The 22729-nt window shown below is 37.0% G+C and overlaps 1 protein-coding gene across 1 annotated transcript in view; it reads left to right on the forward strand.

The window, feature by feature from the left end:
- The first annotated feature begins 1065 nt into the window (after positions 1-1065).
- LOC109414188 (tyrosine-protein phosphatase 69D) overlaps positions 1066-22729 on the forward strand; it is a 34719-nt gene continuing 13055 nt past the window's right edge. Inside the window, exons 1-2 of the mRNA XM_062844087.1 lie at positions 1066-1517; positions 2252-2360. Coding sequence (XP_062700071.1) covers positions 1424-1517; positions 2252-2360 — 203 coding nt within the window. The 5' untranslated portion in view covers positions 1066-1423. The remainder of the gene's footprint in view (positions 1518-2251; positions 2361-22729) is intronic.

Raw genomic sequence — 22729 nt, forward strand, 5'->3', positions numbered from 1 at the left:
CGCCTGGTAAGCTGTTTTTAGGGGTTTACTTTTAGGGTAAGTTTACTCCCTCACGTAAAAATTAACATGTTTCTCGAGTCAATTCTAAATTCCCCAAAAAGTATGACACATTAGTTGCTTGAAAATTTCAAAGGTAAACCCAAGATACCATGGCCATTTCCACTTATGAAGTTCCGGAGGGTTCCATTGAATTCCCCACATGAGCAAAGGCAATACCAGGATACGCGTTGTAATTTATAGATTGATGGTATAACCAGCATGGAATCGCTCAAATTCCACGTCTTCAAATATGGAAAATCGTCGTTGGTCACGCTTGTGGTATCCTATGCAGGCACTGGTCCAGACTCAGGTTGAGATCAGTGAGAGAACGAGAGAAGCGATTGAAAAGGAAGCCAAAAAGGATGGACAGTTAAGTAGAAGTGTTTTATGTGATTACGTCTAAAACTTAAATACGAGGATTTTGAAATCCCTATAATCTATTTGCCATCCGGGAGCTTTATGCTCTCAATTCGCATATGTTGTTTTAAAGAGACTGAGAAACAAATGAAGACGCTTGGTAACTTTGAACTTTGCATGCCCCCTGAACTATGTAATCCTGTTATCATGTAAAATAAGAAAGTTTTAACTGGCATTTTGAACTTCATTACCTCAATGCTTCATAAGGTACCGTAATCTTGAATGTAATTTACCGACGTCAGGTAATTTAAGATGTACTGAATTCCATTTCTATCTTATCGTTTCTATCTTTTATATCAATATAATGATATAAATCAATAAAATAATCATTTCTATTGTTTTAATTCATCTCTCCCGATTAATCTGTATTATAATTAATTTGTTTATCTGTCAACACTCTCTTATTAGTTAAATAGTATTCGGTAGTATACGTATCTCTTCAAACCCTTAATTTTACCGATCCAGATTTCTCGTCAGGTGAATTAAACCTATTTCTCATCTCATAGTGTCCCTCGTTCCAATCTGACAGACGTCACCGCTGTCAGATGTTCTTGCCATCTCTCTCCCCTACCAAGCTCGGTGCCTGCTTTCCTGCAGGGTTGCGTTCAGAAGCACGGCCATCAGTGGCAAAAGAAAGAAGGCAAAAAAGAGTATAGAAGTGCGAGAGCGAGTGTCCATTATTCTTTTCGACAAATCTCCTTCAGTTTTTGTTTTCCATTATTTTGTCGCGAAATAATCAAACTGAATTCGGTCCGGCATGAGTGGAACTGTGTAGATTCGGTGTGGAATACGTGCGAGAATGGTGTGAACTAGCGATACCGGCATTTTTCCGATTCGCTATCGGTGCAAAACGCAGTCAATAAGTCGGCGAGCGCAGCCCTACGCGAAAAGACGGACGACGGACGGACAGACTTACGACTTAAGGGGCGACGACGGATCCTACACACTTGCGACAAGAGGGAGAGCAATGTGGAAGAACCAAGCCCACTTGTGCTTTCTAGTTGTTTGTATTTACACCCTGGGCCAGCAGTTCATCGAAATCGACGCTACCGGCAGTATAGGTACGTTTGAAGTGATCGAATTATGATGGAGTGTTTAAGTTTTAGGACCTTAATCGTAGTGAAATCTAGGTTGCGATTCGCTATCGGAATCCCATTTTTCATTCATTCTGTACAACCCCCCTGCTGCACTCAATACTCATACTCCTCCCGCAACATCAACACTCGGTACCTCTCTTTCCATCCTCATTCTTCACTCAATTCGCCTACTCACTCACTCGCTCAATCGCAGCAACCTAGATGTACACATTCGCATCTATGCTCTTTTGTTGAACATGCACATATCTACTATGCGACTTCGACGGCAGGCGGCAACAACTCTAGACTGGAAGACTATATGCGCCTACTATGCGAGCTGTTTTTTTTTTTACAATCTTCAAGATGTGTCCCTTCAACTCTTTCAGCTACTCATTTCAATTGACTGGACACACAAGGATTACCTCGAAGCATATACTATGTTGCTGCTTCATACGTCCGACGCCACCGTGTGCATATATTTGCATTATTACCAATACCAGTCTGGCGCGTGGATGTGTCACAACAAGCCATCACACTCTGCGACGATAATAACTTACTACAATCCACCCCCTTTTGCAACTCCCCCCTGATAATAATTAGTTAACAGTTAATTTTAGCACGGCGACGGCAAATGCATCTATGCATTGGAGGATGCTTGCGGTTTTGCGGTCGTCATTAAACATTCATTCATGAATCGTTTCTTTTCCGCTTCTTTTCAGTTGAACCGCGATACTTTCTCGCCGGCAAAAATGGCACCTTATCCTGCAGATTTCCCGGAGCGGAAAGCCCAATGTGGCAGAAGGATGGGAAGAACTTTTCCGACAGCAGGTGAGTCATCGGAAATCTTGGAATGCAAGCGAGTGGAAGAAATGGGTTCGAGAGGGGGATCGATTAAAAATGCAAGCATGGAGAAAAATCAGTCCAGTTTGAAACACCAACAAAAATATTTGTCGGATTTCAACTTTTAGTTTTCGAACGAAGGGAAGTTAGCTTGAGATGTAAGCAATCTAGGTCTTCAATTGAGCAGGTTTGGAACAGCATAGAAACGAATGCATAGAAAACGATAAGTTATCACTTGGAAAATATTTTTTTTCTCGATCAGAAATTAAAACTTGGATACCAGAAACAGTCATGGACTTCGTAAAATACCAATCTTTAATATAAAAAATGTAAGTTGAACAAATGTTGTAAAACAACTCAAGTTATTGCCATAACTAACGAATAACAGATTCGCTTCTCGTTCGGTATCAAAATAAACAATTATGATATGTTCAACAATATTTGTGGTAGATTTCGACATGATTTTGGTATTTTCTTCCAATCAGGTTGAAGCGCACTGTATTAAGCGATGAAGTCCTGATTATATGGCATTATCTTATTAACCACCACGCGCCTCCTTCTCCTGCCATTGCTGCTGTGAAGAGTTTTATGGAGCGCCAATACAAGTCACCAGAGAGCTCAAGCCGAATTGCATGCAGATTAGCATGGTACACGGTTTATATGGGGAAATATAAAAAATGAAAAAAAAAACTCCAACTCCTGTATACTTTTTGAGTTCCATTTTGGTCCCATATCAACTGTGTAAAATTTTAGATCGATCGAAGAAATTATATTTTAGCGCCCGCCATTCATACGACGACAGCCGTTTTAAGTTTTCATACGATTTACTATGGGGAAAATTTACTTCTTCAATGAAAAATCGCTTGAGGTTACCCATTGATCCATATAAATAAGTCGTTGAATGATTGCTGTAGATAACTTCACGAGGAATCAGACCTCCGAAGACCGCAAAGCGATGCGACATTCGTGGAAAAAGTTATTAAGCCTTACCCGATCGATAAAATGACGAGATTTTATTATTTATTGTCATTGCTTACGTGTTAAACAGCGTTGGAATGCCATTTGGTTTTCAGTCAATAACTTTTTCCCCATGCCTTAGATCGCTTTGCGGTCTTCGGAGATATCAATCCGTTCAAATACCAAACCGAACATGATAACCAACAACAACCACAAAAAATGTATCCACAAACATATTATCAAGCAAATTTTGAATCATATATTAAAACAGGTATCATGCCATGTCACAAAGTGCCATTTAATTTTATTTCTAAATTATTGAAAATTTATCAAATATTCTGTTATGTTTCAATAATTTGTGATATGTATGTATAAACTTGACAAATTCTTGAGATAAATAAAGCATGTTTGAGTATTTGTGTTAAAATAAGAAGAATACTATTTTTATTTATTTCGATGCAAAATTCTTCAAAGATACTGATTTATAAGGCGCATTAATTTTATCGGGGTATAATAGTCTATTTCACCGTAAAAAATGATTGGCATTAAAATTTATGATCATAGTATGGCAATTAGGCGTTAAAGTGGCTTGGTAGAATTATTGCTTCATGTCGATTTTCGCAGTTGTCGATTTTTATTATTGACATTTTGAAACTTAACTATTTACAGCAATAAAACGTCTTGATTGCCAAGGCACTGTTTTCTAGAATAACATATAATGGAACACATACTAAGATACATAATTAAGTATGCTCAGATTCATATACAACAAGCATATGACATCACTAAGATGTTGCGCAGGCTCCGCCTTCTGCGCTTTTTCAGTCGTATAGCAGTCTGAAAATCGGTTTTATTGTTTCAAACACTGGTCATACTGGAGTCGAAATAATTTATATAAGACATGTTGTGTTACTTGGGGTAATCTATCATGTTCAGTAAGTCTTCTGAAAGTTCAACGGACATTATCAGATCAGTTGGGATATCCTAGGTCATCCAAACTTTTCTTGAGTTTAGATCCTAAAATCTACAAGTGTAATGGTAACTTCTTTCATCATACAAAGCTACGATTTGTAATCTATCATGTCCAGTAAGTCTTCTGAAAGGTTTATAGACAATATCAGATCAGTCGGGATATCCTAGGTCATCCAAACTGTTCTTGAGTTAACATCCTGAATACTACGAGTGAAACGATAACTTCTTTCATTATACAAAGCTACGATTTGTAATCTATCATGTCCTGTAAGTCTTCTGAAAGGTTAATAGACAATATCAGATCAGTCGGGATATCCTAGGTCATCCAAACTGTTCTTGAGTTTACATCCTGAAGACTACGGGTGTAACGATAACTTCTTTCACTATACAAAGCTACGATTTGTAATCTATCATGTCCAGTAAGTCTTCTGAAAGGTCAATAGAATATCAGATCAGTCGGGATATTCTAAGTCATCCAAACTGTTGTTGAGTTTAGATCCTAAAGTCTGCGGGTGTAACGATAACTTCTTTTATTATTCAAAGCTACGATTTGTAATCTATCATGACCAGTAAGTCTTCTGAAAGGTTAATAGACAATATCAGATCAGTCGGGATATCCCAGGTCATCCAAACTGTTCTTGAGTTTAGATCCTAAATTCTAAAAATGCAACGGTAATTTTATTCAGATTACAAAGCTACGATTTGTAATCTATCATGTCCAGTAAGTCTTCAGAAAGTTACAGTGGTTGTTTTCATCAAATAAGCATCATAACAGTAAGGAAGCCCATAATATCCCAAACATGTATAACAACGCTTATTGTTCCTCTAGCTGTTTTGGCAAGTACAGTGGACTATGTAATACTACTTAACGTAGTGACAAAAACCATTATCACAAAAGTAGACCTAAAGCTATGGTCTTCGGAGTAGTGTTGTTGATCTGCAATATCTCAACACTATCTTGAAATGACTCATGATATTATTATTATTAATTTTTAATGACACTTTACACCGGGGTGCATTCGTGTCCTACTCATGATATGCCAGGGGGATTACAGATTACAGTTTAAAGTTCATTGTGAGAATAACTACTGTTACTATAAAGAGTTAAACTTCAGGATAGTTTGGACGACCCTCAATGTCCCAAAGGTTCATAATAATAGATAGTGAACTTCAGATTGGTCCAGTCACCGCGAATGATTATGAAACGTTACTCAGTATGTCAGATATAGCTGATATTACGAGATTTCTGAACTCAAAAATAGTTTGGATGACCTTGAACATTTCCATAATGTCTCTAAATGACATTTGAGGTTTTTTTTTCTGTTCGGGTGAGCCACTGCGACCAGTATTTAGATCTTTTGTGGCATTACCCGTATCCTTAGTATTTAGTGCATGTCGTACTACTCCATTGTCATTGAAAGGCAATGAAGCATCGATTTCTGTACAGTTCCTGTTTTGTTATCCCAGAGGTGCAAGAAATCGATTGCGATAAAAAGGTACCGTTATCATAGAGATTTAAATCCCAGTGAAAGAGCGCCCCTAATCAAACACAATCTATTTGAATTCTGAGAAAAACAAAACGGTGGTACTGATATTTATCCATGCATCGGAACTCTAGCCCCATCCATGTCTTGCTTCTAGTTTAGTCCCAAGACAACAAAGAAAAACCCGGGACTTTGGCTTGTTGCAAAACTATGTCAAATTAGAGAATGTGTTCTGCAATAAGAATTCACGTGAATCCTTGAATTACCAGAACTTAACAGTCCTTGAAAAGTTAGTACGCAATTAGATACGTAAAGCATGTTTTGAGGTATCAAGAGCTTCACGGATCTCAGCAGATTATGCTATGCAATTATTTATGGCGAAACACATAAAGTTATGCTTGCAGATTTGAAGGACTTCATTATAGAACAGTTTGGACGACCCTGAATGTCCTAAAGGTTTATAATAACAAAGTAGACTTCAGATTGTTCCAGTTACTACGGTTGATTATGCAGCGGTACTCAGTATAACAGATATGGATACTGTTACGAGTGTAGACCTGAAGTCTCATGAAACTCCAAAGTAGTTTGGCTGACCTGGAATATCCCTGTAGAGTCTCTAAATGAAATATCAAAATATTTCAAGAGCTTCGCGGATCCCCCAGATTATGCAATACTATTATTTATGGCGAAAACACATAAAGTTTTTCTTGTAGATTTGAAGGACTTCATTATAGAACAATTTGGACGACCCTGAATGTCCTAAAGGTTTATAATAAGCTAGCAGACTTAAGATTGCTCCAGTTACTGCGGTTGGTTATGCAGCGGTACTCAGTATAACAGATATGGATACTGTTACGAGTGTAGACCTGAAGTCCTGAACTCCAAGGTAGTTTGTTTGACCTGGAATATCCTTGTAGTGTCTCTAAATGATATTTGAGATTTCAAGAGCTTAGCGGATCCCTGCAGATTATACAATACTATTATTTATGGTGAAAACACATATAGTTATTCTTGTAGATTTGAAGGACTTCATTATAGAACAGTTTGGACGACCCTGAATGTCCCAAAGGTTTATAATAAGTTAGTAAACTTCAGATTGCTCCAGTTACTGCTTTTGATTATGCAACGTTACTCAGTATAACAGATATGGCTACTGTTACGAGTGTAGACCTGAAGTTTTGAACTCCAAGGTAGTTTGGCTGACCTGGAATATCCCTATAGTATCTATAAATGACATTGTAGATGTCAGGAGCTTCACGGATCTCAGCAGGTTATGCAATGCTATTATTTGTGGCGAAAATACATATAATTACTCATGTAGATTTGAAGGACTTCCCTATAGGAGAGTTTGGAACACCTAGAACATCCCAGAATATAAAACAACTTTTAATATTCTTGACGAAGGCTAAATGAATACATAAAAACGTAACCCACATCCAAGTTCAGCTTTTAGAACAACTGGTATGTCAATTATTTCGTTTTTCCAAATTTCATGGTGTTCAGGATGGTCCAGGTTATCAATGAAATCCCAAATACAAATATTCTCATTTTTCCCTAATAGAGAACTCAATTTGCAACAACTTTGCCGAAGACAGTATTCTGATTTATAGAATGGGTGAATTTATACAGCCGTTTCTATGTTGGGGTCATATATGACCCCTCCAGCTCCAAAGGGATGAAGTCCTGATTATATGGCATTATCTTATTAACCACCACGCGCCTCCTTCTCCTGCCATTGCTGCTGTGAAGAGTTTTATGGAGCGCCAATACAAGTCACCAGAGAGCTCAAACCGAATTGCATGCAGATACAGGGGAACATAGTTTAAAATGCACCTTTGGGGCACGCTATGTTCAGAATTATCATGTGAATGTACATAATTACTTGCACTAGAAACAAGAGCTACATACAAACAGACATTGCACTCTCAATCGCAATAAACGCACGATTTAACGATTATTTTGAAAATGAAGTGTGGTTCGGGTGCTCGCATTCGTCATGGTGGCACTGCTGTGCTGGCATGTCCTCTCACTTTTGGAGAGAAACGAACTCGACACCGATCAATGTTTATATGAATAGACTCAATCATGAATCTTCATTCACGTTTCATGAATGAATGACATCACGGGGGAGTCATCACCAGGGTTGTGTAATATCACGCAAATATCATGGAAAAAATGTCATGACATTTTCCAGTTCTACCATTTCTAGTACAAATTTCTGCCCGTGGACACAAATCTTCAATGATGCTAGTTAGAAATGGAAGACTAACGACATCGCCGATACAAAATTCTTACTAGGGGCAGTGAAATGTGCTCATAATAAAATGACATTATTATGATATTTTACAACCCTGGCCATCACACGCTAAAATTTTAAGTCGTGCCGGGGGATACTACACTTTCGGATTGTGCATTATGTGATATCTAACGGTGTTAGTGTGATATCTAACGATGTTTTTAAAACAAATATCCTCTAAATAATGTGTTTGTTTATCTGTGCTAGAACCAGAGCCGGATTTAGGGGGGGGGGGGGGTGGTGGGGTTCAGCTGCGCCTTTGCTGGGTCTTGTAAAATTGCTTAAGATATTTTATGGTAAATCCTGGAGAAAATTGCTAACTGAATTCTGGAGGAATTCCATGGCTTTGTTAGATATAAAATCAAAAAGTTTCTTTTGAATATGTCTGTGAAAAATTCGTGATGATATTTAAAAAAAATCCACGGAACTCATAAAACAATCGAAGCTTTTTTCTTGTTTATTTCTATTTGAAATTTTTCAAGATAGCTTTCACAGAGTTAATGAAAAAAAAAATTGTACAAATTTCATTCGAAATTTGGAAACTTTTTAGTTCTTCAGGGATTAATTTTGCTTAAGCTAATTAGCAATATATGTGCCAACTTGTGACGTAATTAGGGAGGCAAGGCATCTCTAAACTACGTCTCAAGTTGGCACCTATGCTTAACCAACTTACGAGCTATTTATATCATACTCCAAAATTGTCGCAACAATTTTTGAAGGAACTATAGCAAAAGTTTTAAGTGAATATTTTTGAAGAGTTTCGGTCCGATAGATTTAGAGAAAATAGGTATGATTGAGTTCTAGAGAAAATAGCTTTCTGAGTTAAGGGTGTGAGTTATGGCGAACTCCTGACAATATTCCACAATTCCATAAGATAAATGTCTGGAGAAAACTAGTGAACTTTATTTTTTTGTGGCAGTAGAATAAAACTGCGTTCGAGATTTCCGGCAAAATTTTTCTGGAAATTTAAAATGAAATTGTATTAGAAATGAAGTCAGGAAGTCATCATGCATTGCTGAAAAAATACTTTAATAGTTTGTATTAGAATTTTCACTGCTTAATAAAGTTTCACCAGAAGTTGATTGCAGAGTTTCATCACAATTCTTTTGGGAAGTCGGCAGTAATTCCAAGGATTCTAATAGAAATTCTATTTAAAGCTTTCGTTAAAACGATCTCTGCGCTTGCGCTACAACCTTTAGTGAAAATTTTTCGACGATTTCCACTTTAAATTTTCACACTTCCGATGAATTGAAATGATGTATGTATGTGTGTCTGTGCGCAAAATAGGTCCACTCACTTTTAGGGCGCTTCCCATTGGCCGATTTTCGGATTATAGCTCGAATATAGAAGCGGAATTTTATCGCATTGTTTGCCATTAAAAATGGTCTGGATCGGCCAAGGCGTTCCGGAGTTATGGCCATTTTAGTGATCCGGACCAGCACCGGTAGAACTGGCCGTGTATAAAACTGAACCAAGACCCATCATGCGACACATCAAACTGCGGCGATTTTTGTAACCTTTTGCATGGTTGACGAATTTTGTGCGGAAATCATCACTGGAGACCAGAAATTGCACGATTTCAACCCAAAATTCAAGATGGCAGCCTAACATTCAAAATGGTAGCTCCAAATTCAAGAAGGCGGCTATTTAATAGAGTTTTAGTGTAAGTCTTCAGTAAAAATCATGACTTAACTATGGTTTTTCATTGATTTTATCAATGTTATATAATCTCTGCATGGAATGGTCGTTCCTATTACAGAAAAAGGGGCGCAGTAGTCGGGAATTCCACGACGTAATCTTGAACCAAATGCGTTGCTACCAGTAATCACGATACCCGTCATATTTGTAGTTATTCAGATAAAACTCTTTATAAATCTACTGCCAACCAGCCCAGAATAAACGATCCATGTTTAAACTAGCTTGAAAATCCAACAAGGAAAGCTGTTTTTTTTAACTAAAACTAATTTAACTAATACGAACATTGTAGCGTCATAAAGATCTTACAATATTCCAAATGTACAAAGTTATGCAAAAATTTGAAATATTGTCCATTTACTAAAATCCTAATACCTCATCTTCAAAACAAGATATTTTAAATCTTTTTAAAGAGAAATGACGCATACAAATAGTACTATCAGATAAAATTTTCAAAATTGAAAATAAAAAATAGTGCATGTATTTTTTTCTCAAATTTAGATGATTAATTCTCAAAATATAGTCTTTTTATTAGCATAAAAACGGTTCTGCCGTCAATATAAATACAATAATTCAAAAACTTATCCCCTTCAAGAATGCCTAGAGGTCCATAGAAAAATACAAAAATATTGAAAAAATTCAGAAGTTGAAAAAATATTACGAAAAAATGATTTCTTGAGACTTTTTATGAAAAAAGGCCATTTTTCAAAAATCGCCCTAGCGGAACCTCTAAATGATTTTTCAGAAAATCGAAATGTTCTACAAAAATGCTTCAAATATGCATATCTTCCATTTAAGGGTTGAGCGTCAAGGTTTTCGAACATCGATTTTTTTTGGGGCAGTCTAATACACAGCCAATCATTGAAAGAATCCTGGAAAATGATAGAATCGACTTCTTCCATCATTTTTCATGACATTATTAATGATTGCAGTACATTGGAGATGCATTACAAGCATTAAAGCGGCCAGGCCTACTATGCAGCGTTTTTATTTCAACAATGAAAACAATGAGTGGGGACATCTCGTACCCACCACTCAGTTTATGAAAAAGCATATATGTACGATGAAATCGGTGGGGGTGACGATGCTAAGAAGATTAATGTCACCCCTTGGTCCATGATCATTGGTCCTTCCTGGGATGGAACACAGGTATTTACTCCGTGTCCTGGCCCTAATGCCTAGGCCTTAGCGCCTTTACTCGCTCTCTGGAAATAAACTAAAACGTCATGGTCACATGACCCCTCAAATATAAATTAGTTTTACCATTATGAAAGTTGAAACTTATTAAAGCAATCAAATCGGAAAGATCTTATCGGTTATACTGTTCACAGTCCAGAAAGTGATGCAGTTTCTCGTCATTTTTGATTCGCGTGGTCCAATCAGCTAAGTAATGATTTCCGGACTTTTTCCCAGATGATTCACTATTATTTCGAGATAAATCGTTTGGTAAACTTTGTTATTTTTGCTGGGATTCACGTTGCATCGACTTCATCGACATAGGAAACGATTCACTACGACTACCAGGATTTGTTTCAATTTTTCACTGTAGTTCCACTATACAATAATCGATTTCTCCATAAAAATCCATGCGAATGAAATAAACAATTGACAAACATGAACATGAATCGCATTCTGGCTTATGACTGTTCGAGAACCCATTTCTCAGCAAATTTGGACACTTTGAAATACCTGAAACTTCAAGCTTTTCGCCACCCAGATACACAATCGCACAGTTCCTTTGCCTAACACATCCCGCACTGCAATTACCTTCTCCGTCACCAGCCCAAACAAACTAAAAAGATGGGGTCCACTTCCTGGAAATCTAGCCGTTCGGCTAGTTTCTATGGTTTATCGTCGTCGTCGATTAGCATCCTGGCTGGCCGTTCCGCGTGCATCGAAAATCGTCACACTCGCGATGGTACTCGACAACGCACGATTTTGAATGATTTTCGCCGTTAGAACCTACACGAGGTGCAAAATTTGAAAAACGAAAAATACTCCACGGATGGTGTAGTGCTTAGCCTTTTCACGAATCGAATGAAAAAAAAAACGCCATTTATTCGGCCGAATCTGAAATCAAACGGCAGTGAAAAAACGTGACAGCAAAACCAAAAACTCAACCGCCCGTGCGCGCAGCCTGCTGTGATCACCGTTTTAGATGAGATTACTAATGCCGTTTTTCTTTTTGAACCTGGGTTGGAACTGGATTGGCGGAAAATGTGTAAACAAACAAACGTCAAACAAACTCAAACAAACTTTAGTACAAGCGAAACCGAAGTCGGGTTGGGGTTGAAACCGTGATCTCATCCAGTTCCAACCCAGGTTGGAACTGGATCAAAAAGAAAAACGGCATAAGAACACTCGTCACTTCATCTCTCTTAAAACTAACGATTTGTCCACATTTTTTAATTCTGAAACCACATGCAGATCACTGGCGTATAAGTTAAAACGTCAACAACACGAAAACAAATACAAGAGAAGGACGCATTACAAACACTTTTCACAATCAAAAAAAAAAAAACTACCGGATGGCATCAAGCGGGGGTTTCCAGAATTTCGACACGGCATGAAATAATACACAAAACACCGCCGTACGCCGCGGCGCAGCGCTATCAACCGTTTCAAGCAACACCATTATAAATCACTTTTATCGAAATTCGCATTGATGGAACACTTTTTCACACGTGGAATAACTATCCGGAAGGCGTAGCACCATAGACTAATTCCAGCCAAACCGTCATCACAATCGCAAAACAAAGACAGGCGGACGCGAACGAAATGTAACGAGGAACTCAAAACAGGTCTGCATGCGGCAACGCCTACTGCGTTTTCTTTCTGTTTAAGATGCTGAAAATCTTTTTTTTTGTATACACTGGAATAATCCTAAGAGCCTATTTTATCAGACATTACACATACATTGTACCCATGAACAGAAAAAAAATATGTAATTAAAATTCAGTGAGAAATCATGCACATAAAGGGAATGCTCGAGTTAGTGCACTTTTACATGAGATATAATGTAAAATTACAGCACCATCGTGTAAATTTTCGCCAACCATCGCGTAAACCATCATGGACTCCAACCGGTTACGCCACTATTAGCGGAAATTTACACGAACGTAACGTAATTTTACATGATGTCTCATGTAAATATGCACAAACTGTAGCATTCCCTTTATGAGCATGATTTTTCGCTGAATTTTACATAAATATTTTTTTCTGTGTAGTCTGACACGTTCACATCAAATGAATCGTTATAGGTATCATATCAAAAACAGTTTCGATTGAAAAGCCTTCTGATAAAACTCAATGACACTTGCGCATATCGGAGTTATATGCACATAACACAATCGATACATTAGCTGTGCCCAAGTAACAATTTTAATTTTATCAAAGTTTTTTTCTGTATTTACATAAATTATCCCGGCTAGGCGACATATTTTTCTGATAAAACTCTGTGTTCCTGATGATTCCTCCAATAGGGCTAACCCTCCTGAGTTAGTCATAACTGAGCTCATGATAGAACTAGCAGTTTTATCACAGCATTTTTTGGTTTATGTTACGGCCACGAAATCTTTTGTTGGTTTTATGCATTGCCTCACAGTTTTGTGTATTTGTTTACAAAAAAAATCTCCCTGACAACAACGGCAAATGCAAGTTTTATTGAAATGGTATATAATAAGTGATAAAACCAATTCATGTCTACTTGCAAGTCTTTAACTGAAGATGTTTATAGCAGAAGTTATATGATAGTTTTATGGAACGCCAAAGGTTCAAAGTAAAAAACTACCACATAAAACTAATTTAGAACAACTAGCTTTTTAACATGCTCGTATAAAACTAGGATAAAACATGAATAAACCTTCAAGGCATGCTGATTGTTACTTAGGTGCATATAACTTTGGCCGGGTGGAAAGCAACATTGACAGATAAAGTGGAATACGTTTTGCAGAATTTCGCAATTCCATCAAGTGAGCTTCGTGGTCGTGCGGCTAGCGGCGTTGGACATTTAGGTGTTGTGAGTTTGATTCCAGCTCCAGCCTAAGGCAACTTTTTTTCAAAATGTGAAGGATATTTTTGGAGTTGGCGCACCCAGCCCACATGACAGAAGCAAAATGCAAGACATACAACAGTATAATGGCGATCTGAGAGTCATACCACATGCGTCGCATATAACGCTCACTTCCCATTTTCAACCTATGATTAGATTCATATGATATTCCAACAGTGCAGTAATATAGGACTGACATATCCCTTTCGTGACGAACCAGCACAATCGTGCTGTTTTTCGGCATTGGTTTTACACATTTTTTTCAATTGTTTTTTTTTCTGAAAATATGGGATTTAAATAATTTTTCTGATCGAGTTTTTACTCTTACTTGTATTTCTGATCCTTAGCTTTGATTGGAATTGTTTATAAAAAACGCCACGAAAAGATAAACAAAAAGTAAAGAATCACCTTAGAAGTTGAAAAAATTTTATCTGTCGTATTTTTATAAATATTTGTTTAATCCAGGTATGCAGAGATAAAAATCGATAGAAAAGGAGTAGTTTTGCAAAACGGCGAAGAAAAAGTGGTGCTTTGTTGAAAAGCACAATATTTCTGGGTGGTCAAAGTGGGACCAGCACGATTGTGCTATTCCGTCCCCAAGGCGGACCAAGTTCCATCGGTAATTGCCTATTCTTAGGCGTTTTATGGTGTAGAAGATTGATTTCAATTATTGAATCACTACAAAGTGTTAGTTTGTAAAATCTTTGACGTAAAATTTCAACTCAAGTAACACAATATCAGCTTGTACGAGTTCTTTAAGGAACTTTGAATACTTGGGTGAAAAATATTACTCCGTATTATCGAAATCATGAATTAGATTGGAACAGGGATTTGCTGTTATTATTATCTTCTTTTTATTCACTTCTATGATTTGAATACCCTGATCTCGTGTTCCTAGATTTAAAATTATACGTCTAAATTTCTACAAACTAACACTTTGCAGTGATTGAATAATTACAATAAATCTTCTGTACCAAAAAACGCCTAAAAGTAGACAATGTTTAGCAATTACTTAGAGAACATCGACCGGCTTGAGGACGGACCAGCACAATTGTGCTGGTCCTAATTTGACCCCAAAAAGTGCATAGGTGGATAAAGTAGCCGAAGTAAAGAAAGTTTTATTCTAGAGGACGTTAAGTTTATAAGAGAAAATTTGAGATAATCATTCTTTTATGGTCCGTCACGAAAGGGATATAACTATGATCGGGGAAGTTGGCTCAGTGTAGAATTAACTTTGGGTAAAAATATACGTTAATAAAAATTTAGAAAAAATAAATAAAAAGGTGGGTCAAAATACCGTTGGAGTTTTCCGTTTTGGCTTATAGTGGAATACCACGCGGCTCCATCTAATTTTTCACGCAGCAACAATGGGAGGTGAAGGAGGCACGTGGTATTCATCCCCGAGCAGAAGGGAATATCAACAGCATAACAAAATGTGTTATTTTGGCAAAATAACTGAGTGACGCAAAGAGTTATTTTCATGTTATTGACATAACATACCATGCTATAAATATGTCTGTCATAAGCGGCAAAATAACACAAAAAAAGGTTTATGGAAGACCAGTTAAATAACAGGTTTTGTCAAGTACAAGACACTGAAGACGACCTTACAGTTGAGGTCGAAATACGTATCTGTCAAAGGATGCAAATTCTTAGTGGAATTCAAAGGAACAGTACTTAAAGCGATTTTCTTTTTACTTAGGTTTTGTCAGTTTCATAATAACTTAATAACAGTGAATTTATACAATGTTTCAATAACAAATTTTGAATTCAAAAAGTTATTGAAAACAATATGCATGCAAATTGAGATATAATATCAGAATCATTACAAAGATATTTTTATCCTCGCAAGGTATGTAACCCCTAAGTTCGAGCCATTTCAGAGGAAAAAAAAATAAATTTGTGTTGGTTCCATTTTGAAAATAAAATGTAATAAACAGCCATGACTAAGGCCATAACCCATTACAGTAGATGTTACGGGAGCAAATGGGGGGAATATTTCCGATATCCGTGGAGCAGCCCGGAAACTCAATTATATCGGTGCAGATCAGCTTTAAGCTGAAAGAATTCACTTTATTAAACCTCTGATTATAAATTTACTTAGTTTACTTACATTTATCGGTATTCGCACGTATTCTGCCTTGTCATTTGTCCCGTAGCTTCTCTTCGTTACACATCTGTGATATTAGATTAAGTTTAGACTAAGTTAAATTTCATCTAAAAGGAACTCATTGTGATAACCTACTGTGATAGTATTTAGACTAAGAATTCATTTTAATAACTATTTCAGCACTTAGCGTGAGAGTAACTGAAATGAATTAGCAACATCAATTGAGTTTTTAAATTTTAAAAAATTCATTGATTTTTCGATTTTATACGAAAGAGCACTTTTTTTGAGCCACTATGATTTTTTTCAGATTTTGAGACCTTATTTTGGTACCTAGAATCAAGTGCAAAGAATTTTTTTAAAATCACCTTTTGACAGCTGGGTAACTGTTTGACAGCTCAGCCCAGTACAAAATGCGACGAGGGGTGATTCGACAAATCGCTTCCATACAAACTTCAAATTGATTTTTAAATAGGTTCCCGGGCTCCAAAATTCATGAAAATTTGGATGTCGGCTCAGTTTGACATGCAGATTTAGAATATCGAATTATCTCAACACCGTTAAAGAAGCCAATTGTTGCATATTCTTCTCACTCTTATACACACCAATTCTGTCCATGTCCAGAATAGACCAAAAGTGACTTAATAATCGGGTCTGATAAGGCACTTTGATTTCTGATGCTATTTTAATAGTCATTTTTCAAAGAAAATATTCACAAATTTCATACAAATCATTTACTACAAACTGAAAACTCACGAAAACTTTTCGACATTAATATTTGTTAATCAAAATAGTATTCTTGTTGAAATAGTCAACATTTCTAACACTGTGGTTGACTTTACATTGAATACCCGACAAAAAATATCGCTTTTTGAATTTTTAGATGAGTTAAAAACTCACTAATATTTTTTGAGTAGGCACTTTTTGGCAGCCGTGCTGTCAAAATTTCTATGGTTCATTATGTCCAGAATAGACCAAAATTGACTTAACAATCGGGTCTAATAAGGCACTTTGATATCTGAAGCTAATAGTAATTTTCAAAGAAAATATTCACAAATCTCATACAACCTTTCGATATTATTTTTAGCTCATCCAAGTAGTAATTCTGAATAAAAAACAAGTTAAATAAATGTAGACTATTTCAACTGTTAGTGGCATTTATTTTGAACTACAAATTTTGAAAGAGGGAAAAGGCTCTTTGAGTGATTTCCTCATCTACGAAATCTTTCTCAAAAAGGCACAAAACCTTTTTATCTTTTCAAAAAAATCGTTATAATATAAACTTGAAACTAAAGGCTCCTCCGGAAGAGTATCCATAATCGAGCAGTGATCTTGATGCGGATTTGTCAAGGGATGAACCAAGGTAATATGTCTACGACGTAGGAATTTCGAAAATCATGGACAGGAATCGACCTAACGGACGCAGTTCTTGAAAACTGGAAAAAATAAATTTTAAAACAGCATAACCAATTTCAATAAAATATCTGTGAAGAATTTTCATCATGACGTAAGATTCACAACCTAGAATATCTCTAACAGATACTAGCTATTTCAATGTGACGTAACAATGTTTCACTCGTTTCATTTTATTTTTTTTTATTTTCAACACAAATTTGTAGAGGCATTCTTTATATTTTCGCCTTTTTAGTTTTTTAACCGAAGTTATAATGTTAACATAGCAAATGAAAAAAAATGTTATCATTGTTTTAGTTGATTGATTAATGTACAGTATGTGGCTGGAAAAAATGCGAAAGTGTTTTTCAACTTCAAACCTCATTTTCGTCCATTTGACGTTAACCAATCTATGTGTCAACGTTCCATGATCTCTATTAGGCTAGTTTTCTGAAAAGCCAATTAAAATTTTTTCCATTTTAGTCACTAACCTTTACAGAGCGGCGCCTGAGGCTGAAGACAATCAGAACTTTCAAACCGCAGAAAAGTACACAGGTTGCTAATTTTCGTATCTGATAAAACAAAATTTTTAATTTTCTTCACAATATCATCAAATATATGTACTTATTTCATCTAGTATGTGAAACTACATGGCTCTGGATCAGTGTGGTCTGGTTGTTCATCGAATTTAAGCTAATTTTGTTATTGTTATAGTCATTTTATTTAATGACCATTGGGCGCGCAGTTTATTGATACCCCCTTATTAGGCTTACATTATCACATGTTAAACATCAAATATGTTCATTTTTATTTTGCAGTGCTAGAATATAGACTTTGACTGATACACTGTCATGAAAAAATTGTCATATATATCCCATATTTAGCGTGTAATAGTGCCTTGAACTTTTCGCATTTTTTCCTGCCGCACCCTGTATGTATTTTAACATTAACAAATGCATTGGGAATTACAATAAAAAAAATAGATAATAAACACAGTTTTTAATTGGTATTAAAAACTCATCTGAAAATTTAAAAAGCGATATTTGTTGTCATATATTTAATGTAAAGTCAACCACAGTGTTAGAAATGTAGACTATTTCAACAAGAATACTATTTGGATTAACAAATATTAATGCCGAAAAGTTTTCGTGAGTTTTCAGTTTGTACTTATTAATTTGTATGAAATTTGTGAATATTTTCTTTGAAAAATGACTATTGAAATAGCATCAGAAATCAAAGTGCCTTATCAGACCCGATTGTTAAGTCACTTTCAGTCTATTCTGGACATGATAAAGCATTGAAATTTTGATAGCACGGCTGCCAAAAAGTGCCTATTCAAAAAATATTCAATAGTGAAAATAGTGAAAAAATTGGTTTACTGGAGCAATTTTCAATTTGACAGGGTTGGTGTCTTCGGCAAGATAGTGTATTCCAGTAGTACCTACAAACTTGTAGAACATATCACGTTGAAATTTTACGATATAATCATAGAAAAGTTTAAAAAACTGATTTTAAGGTTGTTTTTTAAACTTTCATATTTTCTCCCAAAAAATAAAGTCCAAACTATAAGGTGTCTTCTTGAAATTACTTGTTCTACAACTTTGCTGAAGACATCTACCCTTTAAAAAATTATTTTGAAAAAATATTTTTTTGCTCGGGTTCACCCTACAGTTTTACCATACAGTGAATATGCATAAGAATAGTGACGATATTTCTGAACACATCTTCTAAAGACACCCATATGCAAAAATGTCATCTAACGGCTCTTAGAGGTTTTGATCGTCTTTTTTCAGAATGATCCCACTGTGCGGCGGCGTGAGGGCCATTTTTAGCCGGCGGCGGCGGCGTCATCGGCGTCACGCCGGTTGCAGCTTTCGGCGGCGGCGGCGTGAATCGGCGTGATCGAAATTTGACCATTTGGCTATGCAAAGAAGTTGTTATCACGCTCTAGAATTGGTCCGAGCGTTTTGGTGACATAAATATTTATTTCTGTTCGGGTCCATCACTGCAACCTGTGCAGTGATTATACATATTGAGATATTGCAAATGAAGGGCAATAAATATCGATTTTGCTACAGTTTTGGTTTTGTTTTCTCAGAGTCTTCAGAAGCTATCAAACTTGATAATAAGGTCACACTATTTACACTAAGGAACCCCCGAATGATTTCTAGGAGGAATCAACAAAAAATATCCAGAAGGAATCTCTGAAGGAATTCCAGGAGAAATCTCTGAGAGCATACTAGGAGGAATTTTCTCGTGGATCCTCGAAGGGATTTCAGGAGGAATCTCGCAAAGAATTCCAGCAGGAGTCTTCGAAGGAATTCCAGGAGAAATGTCCGAAGAAATTTTAAGAGGAATCACCAAAGAACGTCCAAGAGGGAATCCAGAAAGAGATCCAGAAGGAATCCTCGACGAAATATCAGGAGAAATCCCCGTAGGGATTTTAGGAGGTATCCTCGAAGGAATTCTAGAAGGAATCCCCGAAGGAATTCCAATAGGAATCCTCGATAGAATTGCCAGAGAAAATCTCGAAAGAATACTAGGAAGAATCTCCCCGCAGGAATTCTACGAGGACTCTTAAACGAATTCCAGGAGGAATTTCTGAAGAAATTTAAAGATAAATCACCAAAAAAGTTCCAAAAGGGAATCCCGAAGGAAATCCAGAAAGATTCCTCGACGGAACATCAATCCCCGAAGGAATTTTAGCAGGAATCCTTGAAAAAAGTCTAGGAAGAATCCCCGAAGAAACTACAGCAGAAATCCCTGCGGGAATCCCAGGGGCCGCACCGAAGGGATTCCGGGAGGAATCTCCGAAGGAATTCCACGCGGAATATCAAAGGTTTTTCAAAAGCAAACCCCATAGGAAATTCAGGAGGAATCTCCAAAGTAATTCAAGAAGAAATCCTCAAAAAAATATCAGGATAAATCCCCAAAGGAATTCCAAGAGAAATCCTGAAGTAATTCCATAAAGTATAACTGAAGGAATTTCAAGAGGAACCCTCGAAGATGGAATATCAAGAGGAATCCCCGAAAAAATCCCAGGAGGAATTTATGAAGGAAATTCAGAAGGAATCCCTAAAGTTATTCCAGAATGATGTTTTAATAGAGTTCGAGAAGAAATCCTCAAAGTATTTCGAAAAATATCCAGAAGAAATCCTCGTAGGAGTTCCATGAGGAATCCCTGGAATAATTCCAAGAGGAGTTCCCGCAGCAATTCCAAGAGGAAATCCCGAAAAAATCCAGCACAAATCCCAAAGAAATTTCAGCAGGATCCCCCAAAAATCAACGAAAAATATCCAGGAGAAATCTCTGACGGAGTTCCAGGAGAAATTCCTGAGGAATCTCCGAAGGAATTTTAGGAGAAATCACTGAAGCAATTCCAGCAGGAATCGCCTAAGGATTTATAAGAGAAATCATAAAAGAAATTTCAGGAGGAAATCACGGAGAGATTTCAGGAGAAATCTGTAGAGAATGAGATTGATAGTAATGAATGGGGCTTCGTGGCCGAGCGGTTAGCGGCGTCAGTCGTTTAGGTGTCTCGTAAGCCTCGGAGTGTGGGTTCGATTCCCGCTCCAGTCGGGGAAAACTTTTCGTCAAACGGAATATTCTCCACTGGGCCACTGGGTGTTATATGTGTTGTCCGTTGTCTAATGTTGTAATGTTCAGTCTGTAGTGGCCACAAGGTCGAAGACGGTGTAATTGTATTAAAAAAAGAATGTTAAAAATTATTGTTTAGGAAGGCAACTAAGAAGGGAACAAAAAGTATGGATAGTTAGAACAATTAATAGGCGATGATTTTCAGCAGAAAAATTTACGTTAGAATATTAGAAGAAATCCCCAAGTGAATTTTAGGAAGAATCTCCGAAGGAGGTCCAAGAGGAATCCCTAAATGAAGTCCAAGAGAAATTATATGAGAAGTCCTCGAAGTAATTGCAGGAGGAGTCTCCGAAGGAATTCTTAGAGATATCACCTAAGAAATTCCACGAAAAATTCACGAAGGAATTTTTGGAGGAAATTACGAAGAAATTCCAGGAAGGAATCCTCGATGGAAGTTCAAGGGAACCCCTGACGGAGGAATCCCTGAAGAAATTACAAGGGATTCCAGGGGAACACACGAAGGAATTCCGCTAGGAATATCCAAATGATTTCCAGGCGGAATCCTTGAAGAATTTTATGCGGGTATTTCCTGGTAGGGCGAAGGGTTTGCAAGAGGTATTCCCTAAAAAATCCTGGAAGAATTCCAGAAGGAAGTCCTTAAGGAATTCTTGTAGAAACTCCATAAAAGATCCCTCAAGAATCTCTTGGAGATATGGCTGGCTATAATCCTAAGGATATTATTGAAGGAATTCCTTCAAGATTCTCTTAAGGAATTTCTGAATGTGCTTCTGGAGAAATCTCTGATGTAACTCCTGAAGGCAACCGTGAGACCTCCTAGGTTTTTTATAAATTTCTTTTTATTAGTGAATTTTAACTTAGGCTAATTCTTCACACACCTGGAAAAATCTCGATCTCAATATACAATCTGAAAGAACCCCAAGAGCGACCCCTTGATTAACTTCTGGAAGAATCCCTAAAGGTACTTCTCGAGAACCCTGAAGCAATCTTAGAAGGAACTTTTATACGGTGAAACCACTAGACTTCATCACTGCTCTAGTCTTCGCCCCCTAAATACAAAGTCCATTTTTTTATGTATGAAGTGGCGAAGATTAGAGCAGAATTTGGAGGGGTGGGAAAAGTCTAGATCATTTACCCTTTAAAAATCCTTGAATATACTTCTGGGGGTATCCCTGAATTCTCCTAGAGGTATCCTTGGGTCCTCCTATAAGATTCTCTGAAGGAACTTCTGTAGAGATTTCTGAAGGAACTTCTGTAGGAATCGCTGAAGAAATTTAGGAGGACTCTGAAGAAACATCTGCAAGAATCTCTGCAACTCCTGGAGGAATCTCTGTTGGAACTCCTGGACTAATTTCTGCAAATACTCCTGTAGTAAATTCAGAAGAATCCCAGCAGGAAACTTATCACTGGACTCTTGATGGATCTCCAGGTGGCATTTATGAATCCTCTTGAAGATTTTTTAAAGGGGCTTCTGGAAGGATTCCTGAACGAACTCCTGTTAAAATAGCCTGGGAAACTTCTGAAGGAATTTCTAATGAACACCCGGAGGTATCCCTGAATCCTCCTTGAGATATTGAGGAGATCCTTTAGTGTACTCCTGGAGAGATCACCGAAGGAACTTCTGGAGCAATTCTTAAAAGAACTCCCGAAAGAATCTCCCGAAAGAATTTCTGAAGGAACTCCTGGAGTTTTTGTTGGAAGTTAGGTAGCGTTGAACGCTCGGGTAGCGTCGAACCTTCAGGTACGAGTTTGGAGTATTGTTGGTAGGTAGAACTGTTTGAGAGATGT

The sequence above is a fragment of the Aedes albopictus genome, unplaced genomic scaffold, assembly GCF_035046485.1.
Source record: "Aedes albopictus strain Foshan unplaced genomic scaffold, AalbF5 HiC_scaffold_9, whole genome shotgun sequence".
Classification (NCBI taxonomy): Eukaryota; Metazoa; Arthropoda; class Insecta; order Diptera; family Culicidae; genus Aedes; species Aedes albopictus.